We start from the raw sequence: 22187 nt of genomic DNA, 5'->3' as shown, positions 1-22187 counted from the left end.
AACGCTGGAAAACGATTTTCATTTTGAACCTGATAGTTTGGGAAAATTATCAACTCAAAGGAAAAGAAAAAAATATATATATATTTTATATAAAACACTGACATTATTAACATGTGTTTAAGTGCAACCAGCACAAAAACTGATGGAAATTCCTGTTGGCCACCTGTAATGTGTTCAGCCAAGATGCAGATTGCTGCATTGGTCGCATAAACAACGTACTCTACGTGTAAAATTACGTGTGGACAGTTATTTTCTCTTAAAAAATGATCTTGATGCTAGTTCAGTACATTGGTCACAATTCAGTGAAACAATAAAAAAAACTATCGTGTTAAAGAAGAATATATAGGTTTGTGTGGCTTCATTATTCCTTTAAAAAAGTTTGTGATCAAATTATTTCTTCATTTCCACCAAGAACCAAAACAACACTTTGTATGGAGTTACCGTAAGTGCAATGCACTGCTTTGTCTACTAGGGGGCAGTGTAACTGAGAGTCTGAGCTCAGGAAATGGATGAACAGCTTTAAGTTTAAAAATAAACACCAAAAACATGTAGAGTTGGAAGAGAAAGTAGGGGAACCCCTTGGGAGTACTTGAATTTCTGTACCAAATGGACGTATAATGTTTTTTTTTATTAATCTCAATCTAAACAACAATGGAGAAAAACATTGCTTAGATTACATTCATTTATGTTGAAGTGTTTTTATTGAACACAATCATGTGTCAAGTTAATGAATAAAAGCAATTAATTCAAAAAGGTTCACACGTATATACATATATATATATATATATACAGAGACTTGATGCAGTAAAAAAAAAGTCACTTTACAATGACAAGACATGAGACGAGTCAAGTGTAGTTTTGTGTATTAGTGAAATAAAGCACCACGAGGTATCAATAAGACAATAAGACAATAAATAACTTTTAGAGGCCAACCAATGACTGTATAAGAGAACTGGAATGAGCTAGTATGACGTCACCCATAGAAAACGGTTTACTTCCAGCTCCAACCAAATGAAGTCCATTTTCCACAATATGGATAGCGCCATCTGGAGCCAGACGAGGTTAAGCAGTGATCGGTCCAAGTCGGTCCAAGTCAACCTTTTTTTTTAATCAACATTTCTATGACAACTACTGTGGTTAATCAGGAGTGAACACGCCTTCCACTGAAAGCAGGTTCTGGAGAATCTGTCAAAACGTGGATCGAGACCTGCTGTTTTATTTATCATTATCGATAATAAAGTTCCATCCAGGACCACACCGTTCCTGCTCTTGGTTCTGGTTAGGTCCACTTTACATTTGAGTTGAGCAGAACCAGAACCAGCTTTGCAATGGGGCCAAATCTTTAGACAGTCCTGCTCCGTAACCTGTGAGAAATAATTCATTTACAGTGGAAAAAAGCTGTAACTATATATTCTTCAGTCTTCTGTGTTTTTTTATTATGATTATGCAATTTTTACACAAATTTTAAAAAATTATTCTTACATGAAGCTATAACCTTTATTTAAAAAAAAGAAGTCCGCTGTAATTGAAGGGAATTCTGAACTGGAATTATTATTCAGATGTCAGCCCATCAATCCTATCTGTGATTAGATTAAATGAGATTAAATGAACAAGATGCGAGAGACGAGGCGTTCTGGGATAGAAATCCCTGCATGTGCAAAGGAAAACCCACCTGTGAGCTGTCCCAGTTTGATTCTTTGTAATGTTTGTAGTTGTGTCTGGACAAGGTTACCTTTGTTTTCCTTAAAGCACAATGTTTTTGCAGAATAATAAAATACAAACTTCATCTTAACTGCTTCCCATTTTTTTGATTAAAAAAACAATTTTCTGTGTTTTTATTAATATCCAGATTCTGGTCATGCAGCGAATAAAAACACTGCGTGTGTCAAAGTGCAACGAAAAAGCAAAGTGAGTCACTATTAATAATTAAATGCTTCATCTGCTGAATTTATTAAGTCTGTTAGTGAAACTCTTCTGAGAAACAAATTCAAGGAGTCGGTTAGAGCATAAACAACACTTCTGTACATTATATGATTCACCATAAACAGCACTTCAAGGAAATCTCCTCAAATTAGTTTCCAGTAAATTGATTTAGTTGCATTTTTATCTTTTATTCTAAAGCACTTTTCCTCCTAATCCCTTGAAAAAAGATGCTCCTCTACTTAGCAATTCAAGCAACACAGGCAAATATTGTTCTAAATTCAGATTACAGAACAAAATCAAAACAGATTTGTCCTGAGGCTTTGTTCGTCTCTTACTGTGAAGAAAATGAGGAGAAAAAAACATTCAAATTCCCCAAAAAGCGCGCTCCGCCTTGAAGCCAGATCGCTTTAATCAAATCACACCCAGTTAAGCTTTTCGGAGCAATTTGCTGGAGGTAACTTGTACTTCCACTAATGCAATATTTCCTCACCTCTGAAGTTGTTAGGAGCCCCCCCCCGGAGGAGGCCCGCCTCCCACTTCTAAACGCTGCGTTTGGCGTGTACTACCGCGGAGCCGAGTCTCCCGCCATCTGCCACGCTCTCAGAGTGCATAATAGAATTACAGCACAGCTATGTTTAGATGAAGATAAGAAGTCTGTTGATCGGAAATAACCAGCCTCACAATTACGTTGTGTAATATCAACGTGCGCTCGGAGGGAGATGGAGGCCGGCGCAGCGGCGAGGAGCGGCTAACGGCGGCGTTCTCCTTCCAGAGGAGACGCCGGTCTGCAGACGGAGTCGGGTTTACCTTCGCTTTCATTTCCTCCAGGCTGACGGTGGCCACTGTGCTTTTTGGCGGCTTCTTCTCCTCCTTCTGTGGCCTCAACAGACGCAGGAGGCGGAACTTGATCACCTGGTGTGAAGAGACGAGAAAGGAGACGAGGAAATGTTGAAAATGATTTTGATTTATTCTGGAATATTATTCCTGCCTTTATATTATTCATAATTATGGTAAAAAGTTACAGTTTTATTGTTTTAAAAATGGGCATTCGGATAGCTTTCTGGAATATTTTGGTATTTACCAAGATTTTTTAGGCTATTTTGGAGTTTAGCTAATATTTCAGCTACATACTAGCTGTTTTAACTAACTTAGGCTTTTTGTTAAATAGTTTTTTAGCCCGTTTTGGAGTTTAGTTAATATTTGAGCTACATGCTAGCTGTTTTGGCTGATTTAGGCTTTTTTTCAGTTTTTTTTTTGTTGATATCTTCAAGTTTACCTTCTTTTTAGCTGCATGCTAGCTGTTTTGGCTAACCTCTGTTTTTTTTGTTTTGAGCTAACTTTAATTTTTTTTTAGCTAATATTTTAGCTGGCTGTCAGTTTTCAGCTTTTTCAGCTATCAGCACTAGCATCTTCAGGGGCCAAATTCAGCTTCCAGTATCCATACTAGCATTAACAAAGGCAAAGCTATACAGTATATCTAATTCAGAATTATGTTAAAAAGTTACAGTTTTAAAAATGTAGTTTTAGTATTTATTAAATGTTTTTCTTTTCTGCCACCTTTCCAGGTCTCCTATGTTTGAGTTCTTCCACCAAGATCCCTGACAGATTTCATGTTGAATTCCTGTTGATTTTAAGCTTATCTCATACTAAAATGCTACTGATTTCATACTGATTTTGTGCTTATTTCATTTTTATTTCATACTGACTTCATTCTGAATACCGGCTTATTTCATACTGATTTAATGCGTAATTCATGCCGAATTCCTGCTGATTTCACACTGATTTAGTGCTGAATTCCCGTTGATTTCACACTGATTTCATTTAGAAATCCTACTGATTTCATGCTGAATTCCTGTTGATTTCACACTGATTTAGAATTCCTGCTGAATTCCCGCTGATTTAACACTGATTTCATTTAGAAATCCTACTGATTTCATGCTGAATTCCCATTGTTTTCTCACTGATTTAGAATTCCTGCTGATTTCACACTGATTTAGAATTCCCGCTGATTTCACACTGATTTCATTTAGAAATCCTACTGATTTCATGCTGAATTCCCGTTGATTTCACACTGATTTAGAATTCCTGCTGTTTCACACTGATTTAATGCTGAATTTCCGTTGAATTCACACTGATTTCATTTAGAAATCCTACTGATTTCATGCTGAATTCCTGCTGATTTCACACTGATTTAGAATTCCTGCTGATTTCACACTGATTTAGTGCTGAATTCCCGCTGATTTCACACTGATTTCATTTAGAAATCCTACTGATTTCATGCTGAATTCCTGATTATTTTAAGCTTATTTCATACTAAGTTCTTTCATAATCCCCGCTGGTTTCATGCAGAATCTCAAACTGATTTCATGCTGATTTCTTGTTGATTTCTTGTTGATTTCACGCCTTATCTATTCAGTGAGATTCAAAGGGAAAACTGTTGCTGGGCTGTGTATCTATTTTAGGGATCTTGCTTCCCAGGTTGGTTCAACCTGTAGCAGCTCATTGAGCGCCTCCCCTAAGAGGACAAACAGATGAAGGAGATCATTTTATCATCAGCATTAGCGCTACGGCCCTGAGAGCAGACAGCAATGTTTATTAAGTTCTTCTGCCTGGAAATCCATTTGTGCTGTGAGTTACAAACAGCTGCACTGCAGTTTATTTGCAGAGATTCGGATGATTCTGCCTGGGAGGAACTTTTTTCTGGAGTGAGAACACAAGCAAACATCAGGGAGAATCCAGCGGGACGGGAGCTGTTCATTACTGCTACCACCACAGCTGCTTCATGTGAGTCTGCGTCCACACGGTACCTCAAAGATGTAATCCAGTATTTCCAAGACTGTCAGGATGCTGGCTCCTATGAACAAGCCCATCTGTCCACCGATGTCACCTGGAAAACATCAGCTTCAGAGCATGAGAAGAGGCTGCCAGCTCGTCAGAAACACCACCAACAGTAGGAGATCTGACCTAATAAACCGGCGACGTCATACGCCTTCTTCTGCTCGATGGTTTCATAGTTAAGAGCTTCAAAGAAGATGTCTAACACCAGGAAGTTATCTCTGAAAGAGCAGAAGACAAGAGCATTACTCAGGATGAAACAGGAGGAAGTTTAGTCACGCATCATGAAGCAGAAATAAAAACAAAGATGGTTTGTTGGTATGTTTTTGCAGGTTCCAGCAGATAAATCCCTCGTCTCACAGCTCCTGAGGTTCAGAAATGTTCCTCGTCTTCATCTGCCTGTTCTCACTGAAACCCTCATGAGGAGGAGGAGGAGTCCAGGAGCTGCAAGTATCAACAACGTCCTGATCCTGCTGAAAAATGAGCCGGCTTCCAAATGTTTTCAGTCTGAACACGATGGAAAAACAAACTCCTCAAACTGATGGGAAAAAGAAATAACAATAATGGCATCAGTTTACAAAACTTCTGCTGTTGTTAAATCATTTTTCTGTTATGAGTCAAACAAAACTTCCCATTTTCCCTAAATCAAACAGATCTGTTTCTACAAGACCAGTCAGTGTTCATTAGTGAAAATATGCTGAAAAAGATCATTTAAAGTAAGAAAACAAACTTGTTCTATTTGGGATTTGGCTTAAAATAAGCATTTTTTAAAAATCAAATGACTCAACAAAATTTTCAAGGTTTACTGTGTTTGAAAACAAGTCGTTTTGAAATTTTACGCAATTTTTTTTGCGTAATTTTTCAAATATTTTTGCACTTTCTGAAAATTATGCAGGTTTGGTATCGAAGCGTTCAGCATGTTAAGGACATTAACGCTATCGACGTTTTTAAGGCTAATTTTGAGTTTGACTAATATTTTACCAACATGCTAACTTCTTTGGCTAATTTAGCATCTACTGAAGTTTTTTGGGTTATTCTTAAGTTAGCAAACATTTTAGCAACACGCTAACATTTTTGGCTAATTTGGCATCTAATGAAGTTATTTAGGGAACTTTGGAGTTATGCTAACATTTTAGTAACGTGTTAGCTTTTTTTGGCTAAGGTGGCATCTACTGAGGTTTTTTGGAATAATCTGGAGTCAAGCTAATATTTTAGCAAGAATTTTTTCCATGAAATTCTTCAAATTCCTCGGTCACTTTCTGCATATTATGCAAGTTTCGTATCAAAACGTTCAACACGGTCATGACTTAAATCCCTTTAGCATCTTTAGCAAACCGCTTGAATGAAACAATATTTCATCAAAGGACTTCCACATCTCGATTAGAGATGCTAAAAGTCTCAGAAACTAGAACTGATATTAGTGAAAAACTCAATTTCAAAACAAATCATTCATCCATTTTTTAAACCGGCTTTTTCCTGTTGAGAGGTTTGGTGTTGCTGGAGCCTATCCTGTTAGTAAAGGGTGAAGATGGCTTCACTTTAAACAGTCCATCACAGAAACATCCACAAACACAGACTCATATCCGTCAGAAAACTTAAAATCACCAATTAACCTGTGAAAAAAGGTTTTAGGAGTGTAGGAGAGTCAGAGAAAACCGAACATGAAACAACACAATTAACTGTGAGTTGCTGTCATGATTAGACAAACTATTATTATTTTTGCATTTTAGTTCATAATAACTCCACTGTTTAAGATCTAATTTGATTATTTGTTTACATCTTGGGAACGTTTTGCTTAACTGTTAATGAGGAAAACAAATCATAAAAGTTACTTTTCTAAAAACAATTACAAAAATGAAACAAAACAAAATGCAAAGTTGATTTTTATTAATGGGAACAGAAAAAAGAAAACATATTTTTACCCCTTTTACCCAAAGGCCTAATCAAGCTGTTGGTACCCCCTGAAAACAATAATCAAATATATAAAAATGCAACAGAAAGCGAGTTCACACAAATGAAGATCTTTTTAAATACATCCTTTTAAATGTTTTTTTATAACTTTTCTAATCAAGTTTTTATGACTGATAAAAGTGCAGGAGAAGCAAAAGCAGTCGGCTTGATCATAAATAAATGTTTGCATAAACATTATTGATCCCGTCAGGATTTAAGGCTCTGCAGAGCTCAGACGGCTCACTTTAGTTTATGTCTCTTCTGCGGCGTTCTCGAGGGACTTCCCTCCTGCTTCCTACCTGATGTAGTCCTCCGACTTGTCGTATTTCCTGGACAGGTAGCGGGCGGAGCCTTTGCTGGGGATTTTGACCATGGAGAGCTCCTTCCCGTAGCGGGTGAGATTACAGGGCGTCTCGCAGGGACAGGTATCCCCGCTGTTCTTCTGCAGCTGAGCTGAGGACACAAACGTTCACTGACACTTTGGTTTGCAGGAGAAACGCTCAAGAAAACCAAAGCCGTCGGAGATGGTTTATCTAAATGTTAATCATCAGGTAACAACGTGCAGCAGTGACGGTTCAAGTTCTTCACACAGAAAAGAATCAGCTCCACAATTCTAAGATTTTAGGATAAATAATTAATTCAAAGGATTAAAAGAAACAAATAAGAACAAAACTTTTGTTCTTATTTGTTTCCAGTGCGACTAAAATACTTGATGATTTTTCTGACAACAAAAACGATGAATAAATGAATTTAAATTCTCTGCCAAAAAATACTTAAAATGTACAGATGTAGAAATTCCAGATTAAGCTTTTAAAAATGTGACACAGAACTGAGCGTTCTTCTTTTAGAATGATGAATGTTTGAGGTTTTAGTCAGAATCTGAGAGACAGAAAATGTTTCATTTGTATTATTTTATTTTTATAAAGTTTTCTAAGCCTACGGAGCCCCTAAAGGGACATCAAAGCAAAACCAAAAATTGAAGTTATAAATAAATAAATAAATAAATTTCTAAAAGTTGAAGAAAAACATTTTTACCTGGTAACTGAAAAGAAAAGTAATATTTTTTGTTTTTTTTAATTAAAGTAAAACATTTTTTCCAAAAATTAAATAAAAAAAAATTCTGCACAAGTTACTAACTTGTGAACACCAGATAGAAACATTTTTTTTTACTTAAATTTTGGGGAAAAATTTTTTTTTACTTCAATGTCTAGAAAAAAACAATTAAATTATTTTTTTCTAAGAATTAAATTATTTTTTTCTAAGAATTAAAGGAAAATAATTTTTTGAAAAAAAATTCAGTTGCTAACTTTTGTGAAACAGTTAAACTAGAAAAAAAATTACTTCAACTTTCAGATTATTTTTTAAACTTAAATTTCATTTATTAATCTGGATGTCCCTTCAGGAGCTCCGTATAAATCGGCCTAAAACTTGGTCAGAATATATTTGTCTCCATAATTTAACATGGAATAACTTCCTGTTTGTGTTTTTGTTTTGTTTTTGTCCTTTGATAGATGGTCTGTGACGTTCATCATAGAAACATTTCAACTGAGACAGAATTAAAAATATAATATCCAGGAATAGATGTTTAAAGTGTATAAATGTGTCAAAAACAGATTCTTTTCCTCTTGTGAAACCTGGTTTTGTCACGTTTGGCGTCTGGTATGAGTGACGCCTGTTTGGCAGGTTTGGTTTTACTTGTTTTAATTTGTACACATTTTAAGTTTTCATGTAGAAACATCTGATTAACATCATGACCCAAAATCCTGACCAAATTTGAGTCTTCTTTTATCTATCCAGAGGTGGATTTAGTGGTTTGTTTTCCGTTGTCGAGGCGCCTGGACTTCAAAACATCTTCTTGAACCGTTTTGGAGTTTTTGATGTTCTGCTGCAGAATCAAATGCTCTGAAGCTTCAGTTTCACTGACGGAAAGCTAAAAAACAACGTTTAAAGTCACCCTGGACCTTCAGGACGAGTCGTCCTCGAGTTCTTGGACTCGTTTGGATCGAGTCCAGGTTTTGTGGATGAAGGATCTCTCGGAGACGTCTTTGTTCCTAAACTTCTTCCGTGTCTTTTTTTAAAGCGTCTTTTCTTTGTCCGGCAGCTCCTTGTTTCGGTGATCCTCTGATTTCATCCAGGCCGAGTCCTGATTTAATACGGTTCTCTTTCAAAGCGGGTCAGGCCGGTCCGGACAGCTTTTGTCCTGAAGACGACGCGATTCGGATCTTCATCAAACAACATTAACTCGGAGAATAAATGAGGGTCTGAATGTCAAATAAAAGATTTTATAAATGTTCCTTCAGCGAATGAGCGGCGAGTTCTCAGAATAGAAACAGCGGCGTTTTTTCACGGTTCCACTCGGGCCGCCTTTGAATTCTGAACAGTTCAGGAAGAACTGAAGGCAGTAATTAGAATGTGATGATTTATGTATTTTAGAAGTCTTACAATAAGGTTATTTGTATGCAGGAGCATGACGGCGCGTATTCGGAGCGAACAAAACACCATTTCAGTATAAATATAGAAATGATACTTTAATGTATTACTTTTGATGGAAGGTGAGTCTATTCAGGGTTTGATTCAGGAGTGTGACCCTCATGAATGAGGCCCATTCTTCCCAGAAATCTCTCAGATCTCATTTTAAACTCCCAGAAGAAAGAGAAAAAAATTTAATTTCTGGCTTTTTTGGCAGAGAAATGATAATTGTTCCGACATTATTGCTGGGAACGAGGTTGGGGGGGTTGAGGTCGCAGTGGGGGGGCATGCAGATACGCCGAGCTGAAGCTCAGGTTTATTACAAACAGTTCAAAAAGGGGGAGGCAGCGCGGCCATCAGGCTGCAGCGCGGCTGAATCACGGCGAGGAAAAGTCATTTGGAGAAATCCAATCTCCCTGCAGGTATTTGTATAACAGGAAAAAAACAACCTTATATTTACTGATTGTGTTTCCATTTCCCTTTGGGGGAGTCGGTCGTAATGAGAAAAGAAATGAAGATTTCTCACCCAGCGCTTTGTCAACACAGCTGATTTTACTGGGGGGGCAAATATCTGCCGTTCCTGGGAAGAAAAGCACAAAATGAGTCTGATCAATCACAAACAAAATGATCGGTGACCGGCGGCGGCGGCGTGCCGGCGAACTTATCGCTCATCTGCAAACGAAGGCCGAGGACGGCTTCCATCCACCTCGGCGTCCCAGACGGCGCCGACACACGCCGCCATTTTTAGCAAGTCTTTAAAAACCAATCAGTGATGCACTTCCACGCAGACAAACACACTGTCCACACCATTAACGGGAGGGATTCATCAGCAGCGCTATTAATTAGCAAAGCTGTGTTTGCCCGCCTGTGAAACGCCGGTGGTTAATGTTTTGTGGACGTCTGCTTCACCGTCACAATGAGATGTTGATTAATACCCACGGAAAACGGCGGCGGCGGCGAGGAGGCAATCTGTGCGGCTGAAAGGACTTCTGTTCTTTCGGAGGTTCCTCCTGCTGTGATTTGATTCGCTCCTCTTGAAACTTTAATCATCTTTGGACATTATTCTGCACGTTGTTGGGTTTTTGGGAGTCTGAGTGTGGAGGCAGAAGCTGTCCACACGTCAAGCACAAGAACATCTTAATAGCTTTTTTGGGGGCTCGTCCAAGGACAGGAATAGACAGAGAGGCTGAAATATTCATTTTGGGCCAAACGTGGATAAAATAAAAACACTCTTTACCTCCAGTGACTTATGAGCTTTAAATATGAGGCTCTCGAGTAAAGAAATGTCATTTATTTGTTCAAACGTCATCAACTTTATACATAAAAAACAATAAAGCAGCAAATATGAAAGTTTTAGACTTAATTAAACATATTTTAGCCAAACTGTTTTTTAGACAATATATTTAAAATAACAAATTCAAAATAAAAAAGAAGAAGAAAAGTAACATTAATCCACTTTTTTGTCTGTTAACCTCCATAAACGGATTCAAAAGTCTGTTTGTTATTGCCACATTTTTGACAATTTTATTGAAATAAACTTGTTTAATTTTTATAGTGTAAAACCGTCTGTGCTGCCCTCTACAGGTAGAAACGAGGTATCACAGTTTAATTTTGTGATTGGTCAAGTGGTCTAAGTCCCACGTCGTTTCAGAAGTTCCACGTCATCGTGCTCTGCAGCGCCAGGATAAAAGCCCCGCCCATTTTTGAACGCGCGAGAGCGGTTCTCGTTGTTCCGCCTTCTCAAGCGCAGCAGAGCTTGCTTGGCGGGAACTTTCCGGCAGACAGAGAGCCGCTGGGGGGTGGGGGGGGCAGCCTGCTCGGGCGTCCTGAACCGTAAGATTTTTAATTTTTTTATTTTCATCGAGACAAAAAAAAATCCTTTATTTACCTGAAGCTAACCTCACTGTTACTCTCCAGACCACACCTACCCCACTCCTCTAACCCCGCCCCTTTTTTTGCATCTATCAAATCTGGGCAGAGAGTGGAGTTAGTCCAACTGTCCTGTTTGGTTACCCTTTCAAATTAAACATTTCTTTGTATTATGATGCTGTTTTTTTTTTTTTTTTTTACAAACAATCTTCCCTCATAATTTTCTTGTAATTAAGGTCTATGAGGTAAAGAAACAAAAACTTGGTAAAGAAACTGCGTTTTATGGTGTAGTGAGAGGGAGCGAACAGAAAAAAAAACGTATTCTCATCACTGAAAACAAAACGATTCCGCTCACCTTGCACCTCCGCTCTGTTATCAGTTAATTCAAAAGTTTTCTCTCAAACCTATTTTGTTTTCGGTGAGTTTCTATGAGACGGAGCATCAATTAAAACTTCTTATCAAAAGTTTCTTTTCGCTCTGCAGCAAAAGTCTCACGAGCATCAAAATGTCGTCTGCAGGAGACCAGTTCAGGTAGAAGTCGGAGGCACACAGGAGGTGCTGATGTTTGACGTATTCTGGCCCAAAATGTCTGCTGCATTCATGAACTCTCCGTCTGTGGGTCCTGGTCAAGTTACTGTTTCTGGAAGAAGAATCCAAATCTGAGTCCAACGGAAAGCAGCTCAGTTTTGTGAAAATCTTCTTCCTCCCAACAAAACACCACCAAACACCTCCAGCAGCGCCGAGCCGCACAAACTTGTTCTGGGCTGAAATCTGGGATTCTGCTAGTCTGAGTCGAGTCAGGACCACCTCACTGACCCGTCAGCCCCGAAAGACCCAGAAATCTACCTTCCTGACTCTGGATTCATCCCGACCTTTGATGTTTATCTATAATGAAGTATTTCTCAGAGAAAACAAATCCCGATTCGTGTACTTTTGTTGCCTTGGGTGTCACATTAATATTTCAGAGTCTCCAGCCGGTTTGTTGAAGGAAGGAGCTGACAGAGGAACGATCCAGAGAGGATCTTCCTGACGTCGTCTTCTTGGTTTTACAAGCTTCTTTAAAGAGCTTCAATTTGGGAAATCCTCTTCAGTTCTATGAACGAGTGTGAGTGTCGACAGTTCAGCTGCTCTGAGATTACGGAAGAACTCAAATAACCACAGAGAAACCTCAAAATGACACCATTCTGTCGTATGGATGCTGCAGGTTTTTGGGGTGGAGGGCCACAAAGAGGCGTGGCTTCAATCTTAAGGGGGGTACAGGTGCGTCGTGTTCAGGCTGGTTCGGTTGGTCCGGATCGAGTCCGGAACTTTACTCTTGGTCCGTATTCAGACTGCTGTCTAACAGACATGGCTGTTTTGGACCAAAACTTGTAAACAAAACCATGTGACTAAAGATCTCTTCACTCATTGGTCAGGAATTATGAGGGCGGGGCAAAAGAACTGAGGAATTATGGAAGTCTTGCGCTTTGTAATTCCAAATGATTTCTCCAGTCTGAATAGACCCTAAACCACGTGTCAAAGTTGAGGCCCGGGGGCCGAATCCGGCCCACTGGGTGACTATATCCGGCCCCCCAGATCATTTTATGTTTTGTTATTAACAGTCCAATGGTACTGCCACACATTCTCTTTCCCAACTCCTCACATTCTGACACCTTTCTGTGTCACAAACGGACGTCCCGACTCGTCGTTTTTGATGTCCAATTAAACCATGGCTCCCCAACCTCCAAGCTAACCGGTACCAGTCCGGTACTGGGACGTGGACCGCACCGGTATCCTAGCCCTAACCTTAACCCGGTACCAGACAGTCAGTACCGGATGTGGATCAGTTCTGGTTCTGGAAGCGGTACCAGACGCAGATCAGGCTAGTGTTAGGGTACCGGTACCGGTGCGATTGAGTTTGACACTCCTGACCTAAATTAACCTTAACAGTTCCTTTGAGGCTCAAATGAACAAAGAACAGGATGTAGACGGAGCGTACCATTGTGGTGTAAGACTAACTCACTTATGTCGCATGGATGATGCCAGAGATGTAAGGACAGTTTGGAATATTCAGTCGCCATTTTTACTGCAGTATGGACGCCAGTGATTGGTCTGAATCAGTCCGAGTCATCGTTTCTATGCCAACCACTCTCTCCAATCAGGAGTGAGCTTGTTGGAAGGCCACACCCCTTTCGCGTAAACATTTTGAATGTTAGATGTGAGGGCAAGCAGGCTCCGCCTCCTTTTGTTGAGGGATCTGATTGGTCAGTTTATAACTTGAACTAGAGAAAAGCTTCCTTCCAGTTCTCATTTATAGTCACTGATTTGGCTCCAGAAACATGGACTTTCGGTTACATCATTCTTTATTTAACTGTTTTGATGCCTAATTGACATTTAAGAATGATCAAAGTTCTGTAGATGTTTGTCACTCTGGGTTTGGACCATTCTCAGTTTGCGGTGACCGTAAACCAAGACTCCAGAATTTTTACACAAACTATTTTAATCTTTTTGTTTATTATTGTAAGCAGAACTAAAATGTTTCTGCTGCTCGAGAAGACTTCAGTCTGTCTCATCAAAGCTTTTCTCCTTCCTCACATCGTCGTAACCAGCTTCAATTGATTTTCCAGTGTCTCATAAAAGTCGGCTCTAAATGAAATCTTTGTTCTAAACAGTATGTCATAATAAAAGGGATGCCCAAATAATCCAATAAAAGCCTTTAGTTCCCTTTAACAAGCGGCCTGTGCTTGGAAACAACCCAAACACAGGAACATCAGAAGCTATTAATAATAATCAGCTCTAATGGAAACATGACAAACACACGAGGACAGCAGGAAGGTTTCCACGCAGACAGAGACGGATGAGCGACAGGAGCCTAACTCCCCGGGCTTTAGAGCGCCGGCACGCCACGCCGGAGTCCTCCACTCCAGATATCACCACCAAGGTCAGGCAGATGAATGTTTTTCAGTCTGCAGGAGGCAGAACGGGAGCTCAGGCTGGAGCTGCAGTTCTTTCTGCCTCTGCAGACGTTAGTCCTGTGAACCAGGGGAGTCAAACTCAATCGCACAAGGGGGAAAATCCAAACACACCTGAGGTCACGGGCCGAACCGGACAAACATTTATTAAACACATCATTTTGAAAACTTTAAAACCGTAACTTTTTAACATAATTTTAAACTAGATATATAACATTACCTGTGATCATGCTAGTGTGAATGCTGTAGCTGAATTTGGCCGCTGAAGATGATAGTGCTGATAGCTGAAAACACTGAAGCTGAAAGCCAGCTAACATACTAGATAAATGCAAATTTAGCCTAAACAATTTTTAAAAAAAAAAAAAAACGTAGGTTAGCCAAAACAGCTAGCATGTAGCTGAGATATTAGCTAAACTCCAAAAAAGCCTTAAAAAACTTTTTTAGAAAACCTGAATTAGCCAAAACAGCTAGCGTTTAGCTGGAATATTAGCTTAATTTCAAAATAGCCTAAAAATCTTAGTAAATGCCAAAAAGCTGCAGAATGCCAATTTGTAAAACTTTAAAACCATAACTTTACCATAACTTATGAACTATGTAGCATTACCTGTGATAGTGATAGTGTGAATGCTGTAAGCTGAATTTGGCCGCTGAAGATGCTGAAATTGATAGCTGAAAACGTTGAAGCTGACAGCTAGCCAAAATTTTAGCTAAAGGCCGAATTAGCCTAAAAAACTTTGAAAAAAAAAAAAAACGTAGGTTAGCCAAAACAGCTACCATGTAGCTGAAATATTAGCTAAACTCCGAAATAGCCTAAAAAATCTTAGTAAATGCCAAAAATCTAGCAGAATGTCAATTTGTAAAACTTTAAAACTGTAACGTTTTAACATAATTTTGAATAATAAAAGGTAGGAATATTATAAATCAACTTAAACCTTAAATAACTTTCAATATTTTACCCTCCATAAAAATATATTTTGTCAAAATTATACGGGTTAGAAATGAGCTCAAGATAACATCGGGTCATTAATAACAATAAAATAAAACGATCTGGAGGGCCGGATCCGGCCCCCGGGCCTTGACTTTGACACATATGAAAACAGAGCTGCTCTAATGTGCTGCTATGAAAAGAACCGCTCATCTGGACAAAGCTCCGTGGATTAGGAGCAGTGACAACCTGCTGAAGTTATGGTGAGTCAGAGGGGGGCGGGGGGCGGTGATTCATTTCAGTTTGACTTTAAAAAGACTTCATTAATCCTCACAGAACAATCGCTTCTGTTCTCTGACGTCTGCTCAAAGGTGCCACAGGAAGCAGCTCAGGTCTGAACATTTAATGAATTTGAAGAGATCCTGCAGGTCATCAGATCCGACCAGATCTTCAGAGATCCACTGAGATCAAACACATCCATCGAGGATGAAGCAGAACAAACAGGTGAAGCAGCCAGAAGACGGCCCTCCGGTCACGCCGGAGCAGCTCATTCATGATTCGTGCTGCAACATTTGGTGGAAAGATGAAAAAGTGAATCGCCTACAACTCTCAGCTTAGTGTTCCTCCTTAAAACTGAAAATAAACGAGTAGATATAAATGATGTATTTTTGCAGCAATAGAAAATAATGAAATAACATTTCATCACCAAGGAGAGGGGAAGTGAAAACAATATCCAGCGGAAGACAAAGAATTAGAGCATTTTATTCCCACTTTTTTGTCTTTACTATTCCATCTTTTAGGATTCATGCAGTGACATCACGGTTGCCAAATCTGACAAACATTTTCCAGCCTAAACAGAAGACAAATCTGACTCAACTCAACAGCATTAAACAGTAATAGTGTCAAATCGGAGCAAAAGTTTGATTAAAACATAATGATTTTTGGAATTAATTACCTGAATTTGGGAAAAAAAAATATAACTAGGGCTGGTAATCAATAAAAAAAAAAAACAACTAATTATTAACAAACTGGGAAAAAATGAATCACGATTAATCGCTTTTTTTTCAGTTACAGTATTTGCTAACAACTTATTATCGGGAAACAATCCCAATATGAAATCACATGCAAAAACTGGACATTTAGAATGTTTATTTTTGATTAGTGTTGTCAATTGATTAAAAAAATTATTCACACTTTTGTGCTGTGATTAATCACAATGTTTTACTGGGTACATTTCTAAATGAAAATATGGAGATTTTATATGAAAATAGGACATAGAGAATTTTTTTCTTTATTTTTATTGTTTGAAATGTATTAATTAATTCTTTTGGATTGATTGCGTTCACAGCCTTAATAATAATAATAATATACGGTTCTGCTATAATGTGATGTTTTTTTCCATCCTGTGTTTTTACCACTGACTGTATGAGAACTGTGGAGAGAAAGTATGACATCATCCATAAAAACTGGTTTACGTCCAGCTTGGTGTAAGTTTTATAGCAACCAATCGGGAGTGAGCTTGTTGGAAGGCCACACCCCTAACACTTGAAAAATGGCTACACGAAACCTGTCAAACGTTTTGAACGTTGGCATCTGATTGGTCAGTTTATAACTTTAAATAATGTGGATTATCAAGAAGATGTAAAAAAACTGTATTAGTTTTCATAAGATTAAACATTTGAGTTGATGTTACTCAACTCGAAAATGTAATTTGATAAAAACAAATATTTTTAAAAGTAACAAATGGCAGAACTTTCATCAACTAATCCAAAGTCTCACTTTTTACAGTAAAGGCATTAGATCAAGAATGACTTTTATGACAAATAATTATTTCTTTATGGGATTTTGGCTTCTTGTGACCAGCAGGTACTTCCAGTCCAGTTCTCTTATACAGTCAATGGTTGAGACAACTATTGGGGGGGGGGGGGGGTTGTGCTTCATGATAGATTAGAATAAAATAAAGATATCAACTTAAACACAGAAACTGATTAAAAATCTCCATATTTTCTGTTATTTTAGAGAATATTGTAAACAAAATGATGGATTTATTTGATTTGTTCAATATTATTTTATCTGTTGTGTGAAAATCCTGCAGTTTAGTTAACCCTGAGTGTTCTTAGAGGAGATTTCCTCTTCGTCTGTACGGCTGCTCGTCTTAATCACTGCGTGAAGACTGCTGTTTTTTCTTCTGCAAACAGAGTCAACCCCCCCTTAAACCCCCGTCAGTACCTTGATCAGGTGTAATTCTGCCTCTTTCCAACCAATGACGACCTAATCTGGGAGGATTACCTGGCATGTGAACCATTCTGCACTTGCACACCCGCAGGACCTCGTTGGTCTCGCAGAGCAGGCGACAGGCGCTGATGCTGTACGTGTCGTATCCGGGGAACTTCTCCTTGCTGGTGGAGCGGCAGTTCCCCCAGGGCTGGGGCAGGTAGGTCAGCTAAGCAGATAGAGATTTATTAGACGGCGGTCTGAGGAAAACAGCTGTGAAGGTAAACGGGGGGGGGGGGTCTGAGTGTGCTTTGATGGAGACCGTACCCTCTGCTCCTGACATGAAACAAAGGTCTGAAAGCCCGGAGAGACGCCGAAGCCCAGCTGGTGGATGTAGGGGGGCTCGTCCTGACTGTGGATCTGAACGCGGATGCCGGCCTCCAGGGAAGTCTCGTCTTCTCGTCGGGGTCAAACGGAGCACAGACGGTGTGGAGGGGGGGGGGGCAAAAGGCAATTTCAGATGTCTGCATCACTGGACAGTGTGGATTTAGCCGCATGCTAACTGCTCAGCACACTTCAATCAGGCTTGAAAGAAGCCAGCAGGGATTTAAAGCAGGGGTCCTCAAACTACGGCCCGCGGGCCGGATCAGGCCCGCCCACACATTTAGCCCAGCCCCCCCAGACACTATCAGAAACACAGATCGAAACCCACATAAACGTGAATTTTTATTCCACCCTTCTATAGTCTGGACTATGACGGGAGAGGATAGAATATTGATTTAATAAGGTGAACGATGTAAAGATTAGCTAATATTTCAGCTACATGCTAGCTGTTTTGGCTAATTTAGGATTTTTTCAGTTTTAAAGGTTAATTTGGAGCTTTGCTAATATTTTAGCCCTATACTAGCTGTTTTGGCTAAATTACACATTTGACCCTTTTTTTGGCTAATTTGCCATTTAAGTTAAATTTCAGCTACATGCTAACTGTTTTGGCTAATTTAAGCTTTTTTCAATTTTTTAGACTGTTTTGGAGTTTAGCAAATATTTCAGCTACATGCTAGCTATCTTGGCTAAATTACACATTTTACCAGTTTTTAGGCTAATTTGGCATTAAGCTTATAGTTCAGCTACATGCTAGCTGTTTTGGCTAATTTAGTTTTTTTCCAGTTTTATAGGGCAATTTGGAGTTTAACTAATATTTTAGCCTTATGCTAGCTGTTTTGGCTGAATTAGACATTTTTTCAGTTTGTTTAGGCTAATTTGGAGTTTAGCTAATATTTCAGCTGCATTTAGGATTTTTTAAAAAAGTCTGACGCAGAGGATCACTGAAAACTCTTCAGATCTTTTAAGACAAAAGTGCTCTCCATCCATTACACACTAGCTGTTTTGGCTGATTTAGATTTTTTTTTGTTTTTCAGAATATTCTGGCACTTTGCTAATATTTTAGCTAGCTATCAGCTTCAGCGTTTTAAGCTATTAATTTCAGCATCTTCAGCTATCAGCACTAGCATCGTTAGCGGCCAAATTCAGCTTCCAGCATTCACACTAGCATTATTGAAGGTAATGCTATATATCTAGTTTTTAAAATGTTTTCGTATTATTTTTTCTATGAAGATTTCTAATAGAGATTATTTAAAATTTGTCTGTTTGTGGCTCTCTGGGAAACCGTAAATGTTTACGTTTAGGCTGTGATTGATATAGTTTTTCTGTTATCCTACAAACTGACCCCATCAGAGAAGAAAACAGTTATGTGGCCCTCACAATAAAAAGTTTGGGGACCCCGATTTAAACCAGCAGGAGCCACAGATCTGAGGGACCACACGTCATGCAGGGATTCCCTCCACAAATCTAAACCTTCAGGTTCACAAAGGTCAAGATAAGAACAAACACAACAGCATTTCATGCTTTAACACAGGACATCATTCCAGTCGAGGAGCGTACTTGTCTCTCTCCAGATGGGCAGATACTCGTCCTGCTGTATATCCAACATGATTTCCAGCCCGTTTCCCATTCCGCCCTGCTTGGTTTTCCTGGATGTGGTCTTGTTGCCATTAAAAGTGTAGCATTTCCCATATCTGGTGTAAACCTGGAAAGGGACAGATTCATATCAGGGACGGCACAAAAACATGACAGGGTCCAGGCGCTGGATGTGACGAGCATTGAAACCGCCGCAGAGATATGGAGAAACGGTAAACAAACACGCAGAGTCTCGCCTGGGCCGGAATATTACCCACAAACCCCTGGGAGCCGCCTGTTGGCTCCGTCCCTCGTGGACTTAGATAAGCGGAATCTGAATCAGCTCCCAGTGCTTTTGGCACAGACTCTGCATAATGCTGCTCAGTACTACCATGCCACTATATTATCAAAAGAGGGGAAAAAAGCCATAAGATAGAGTCTGCTTTAAATAAATAAATCTCACCTCTTCCAATCTCTGCAGGGACTCATCATCTCCTGTTCCGTGCTTCTCATCTAAACTGCAGCGCTGCAGAAACACCAAGCTGTTTAACTGTTATCTCCTCCGAGTTTTAAAAAGTCTTCTGACATAAACAAAAGCTAAACCCAAAACACAGCTTAAAGACGAGAAAACACTGAGATGAGCCGTAAGACAACCATCCAACCTGACGCTTTTTCTTATGGTTTCATTCTGACGGCGGTTTCTTATGAAAGAACATCCAGGCCGGCGTTTGCACAATCTCTTCACTGAACTGTGAAGGTAAAGCGCAAATCGTAACCAGCTTTGGCAGCCGTGGGCCGGAGGGGGTCCAGAGCAGGCTCTCTCCACGGGGGGGCATGAGGCTCCAGTCGGAGCGAGACTCTGCTTTTCCAGAGCGGGGGCTAATGTGTTTTCTTTGGTCTTTTAAGCTCAGCAGAACTGGCAGAAACTGTCAAAGGCACGATCAAATCTGAAGCCGAGCTGCAGATTCTACATCCCAGTACGATGCGGCACAACCTCAGTCACCGATTAGAATAAAGTCCACATCTGCAGCTGAAGAGCTTCTGGATCTAAAACACAACTCTGCAGAAAAAGGTGTTTTTTGAAGAGAAAAAACTACTTAGAACTGATTTATGTTTTGCATAAACTGGATCTCCTTTATTGCATTTATATTGTTAGAAGCATCAGTACCGACGGTGTCAGTCGTGCATCTCATACTGTCTGTTTTTCAGGGCTGCTGGACTTTGAAGGTTCTTCTAAGATGTTTGGCTCCTTCTTCAGATCAGAAAGGAGGATTTTGTCTCAAAGGACAGAATCCTGCCCAACGCGTCATGATTATAGGCTCCAACGTCCAACAGATGCTCTAAATGACACGGTGGGCTGAAATCTGGTGGTAACCAAACAGCAGCGCTTTGACTTCCTGTTTAAAGCAGGTATTAAAACAGAAACAGAGTCAGATCATCAGATCGCCGCTGTCTGTCTCTTTCTACTCCGATAGAAAACACGTTCAGAAAGAATCAATAAAGTTTGGTTGAATTCTGTGATTTTATACTGGAGATTAAAACTGCACCTGAAGAGGGGTGTGGCTTGTAGAATGTGAATGAATTCAGAGCATTGACTGAACGTGAGAACTGGACTAAGTGGGACATCGTCCATAGAAAATAATCTAGTTCCAGCTCCAACCAAATGATGTCAATTCAGTCACCATTTTTTCTCGATATGGAAGCCGCCATGTTGGAACCAGAAATTGGTCAGAATCACTCGCACCAATCAGGAGTGAGCTTTCTGGAAGGCCACACCCCTAACACTGCACACAATCTCTCAATCCAACATTTCAAATGAGGGGCCACCAGGCTCCACCTACTTTTACTGATTGGTCAGTAACTTGAATAACTTGAACTACAGACAAAATATCTTGAAAAAATTAGGATTTTCAAAAAGATGTTAAAAAGATATAAAATTAAGAACGTTTATTCTGACCAATAGGGTGACTGAGTAACAGCTGTTTATTTCTTTTGGAGCCACTTCCTGTTTGGAACACCAAGGGATAGGGATCCCTCAGTCTGGTTCTCATATACAGTCGATGATTCAGAGCCTTATGAGGTTAAGTGTCTCACACAAGAACTGTTAACTCTGGGATTTGAACCTTCGTCCAACCGTTTGGCAGACACTAAGGTGTGGGGAAAAATCAATTCAGCGATATTTTGTTTGGGCATAACTTTATCGACTTTTACCAGCTTGTGATAAATGTTCAATAATGATGCACCATTTACCTTCTGTAGCAGCGTTAAGGAACAGTTTCGTTCTCTGAAGTCCAACTCCGATCATCTTTTGATCTGTTTTCAAACTTTTGAATTGTGCTGTTTTTTTTAATCATTTTCTAGAACATAGTTTCTGCAGAGCGGCAGGAGTTCATCTGAAATCCGCCTCTGAGTTGTGGGCAGAAGTAAGCCTCCTCTGATTTCCCATCATCCCTTTATTTACACTCTGTCCTGCTAGCTAACAGCTCCACTCAGATCAGATGAGGACGATGAAGATGTGAATGGATCCGTTTGTCTGCATCAGAATTGGAGCCGGGAGACTTTAGCTCATTCATTTCAGTTTCCGCAGCACAAATCGGATCTTTTTATAACATTTTTAGAGAAACACTCAGTTAAATCATTTTTTATGTCCTTCACCATCAGAGAAATGCTACGAGAACATGTTAAAAACAATAAAAAGAGTTTTCATTGGAGTGGGTCTGAATGGAAAAGAACATTCAGACAAATGGATCTGAGTCATCACTGAGTAATCCTGGAAATGAAAAGACGTTTTATAAAAATGTCATGATGAAACAGTCTTGTCTACATTTTTGTCGATAAAACACTTGAACCATCATTTGATCATCTGGGTTCAGTTGGGCGGTCTCCTCTTCCTCCAGGTTTACATCTTTGTTTTTTTTCTGACCGTTTCCATTTTTTTTAATTGCCAAAAATCCTTTTTAAAACTTGTCTAACAAACTTGTTTAGTAATCTCTTTCTCGCTGTAGTTTTCCCGAGTCAGAAAGAGCCAGAAATGTCAGACATGAATGAGACATTTATGACCTTTTGCTGCTAAACTGCAGATAATCTTCACATGG

At 39.4% G+C, this 22187-nt stretch overlaps 1 protein-coding gene across 4 annotated transcripts in view; it reads right to left on the bottom strand.

Annotated features, from left to right (window-relative positions):
* asic4a (acid-sensing (proton-gated) ion channel family member 4a) overlaps window positions 1-22187 on the bottom strand; it is a 157273-nt gene that overhangs the window by 3742 nt on the left and 131344 nt on the right. For all 4 annotated transcript variants that reach the window (XM_036209589.1, XM_024286430.2, XM_036209590.1 and 1 more), the window contains 8 exons: window positions 19078-19222; window positions 17464-17591; window positions 17212-17365; window positions 9704-9757; window positions 7008-7161; window positions 4888-4979; window positions 4731-4810; window positions 2731-2835 (listed from right to left, as the gene is read on the bottom strand). In XM_036209589.1, coding sequence (XP_036065482.1) covers window positions 2731-2835; window positions 4731-4810; window positions 4888-4979; window positions 7008-7161; window positions 9704-9757; window positions 17212-17365; window positions 17464-17591; window positions 19078-19222 — 912 coding nt within the window. The remainder of the gene's footprint in view (window positions 1-2730; window positions 2836-4730; window positions 4811-4887; window positions 4980-7007; window positions 7162-9703; window positions 9758-17211; window positions 17366-17463; window positions 17592-19077; window positions 19223-22187) is intronic.

This window comes from Oryzias melastigma, linkage group LG21 (assembly GCF_002922805.2).
Source record: "Oryzias melastigma strain HK-1 linkage group LG21, ASM292280v2, whole genome shotgun sequence".
Taxonomy (NCBI): Eukaryota; Metazoa; Chordata; class Actinopteri; order Beloniformes; family Adrianichthyidae; genus Oryzias; species Oryzias melastigma.
Note: the sequence above shows the minus strand (reverse complement) of the source record. Positions and strands in the feature narration are given on the sequence as shown.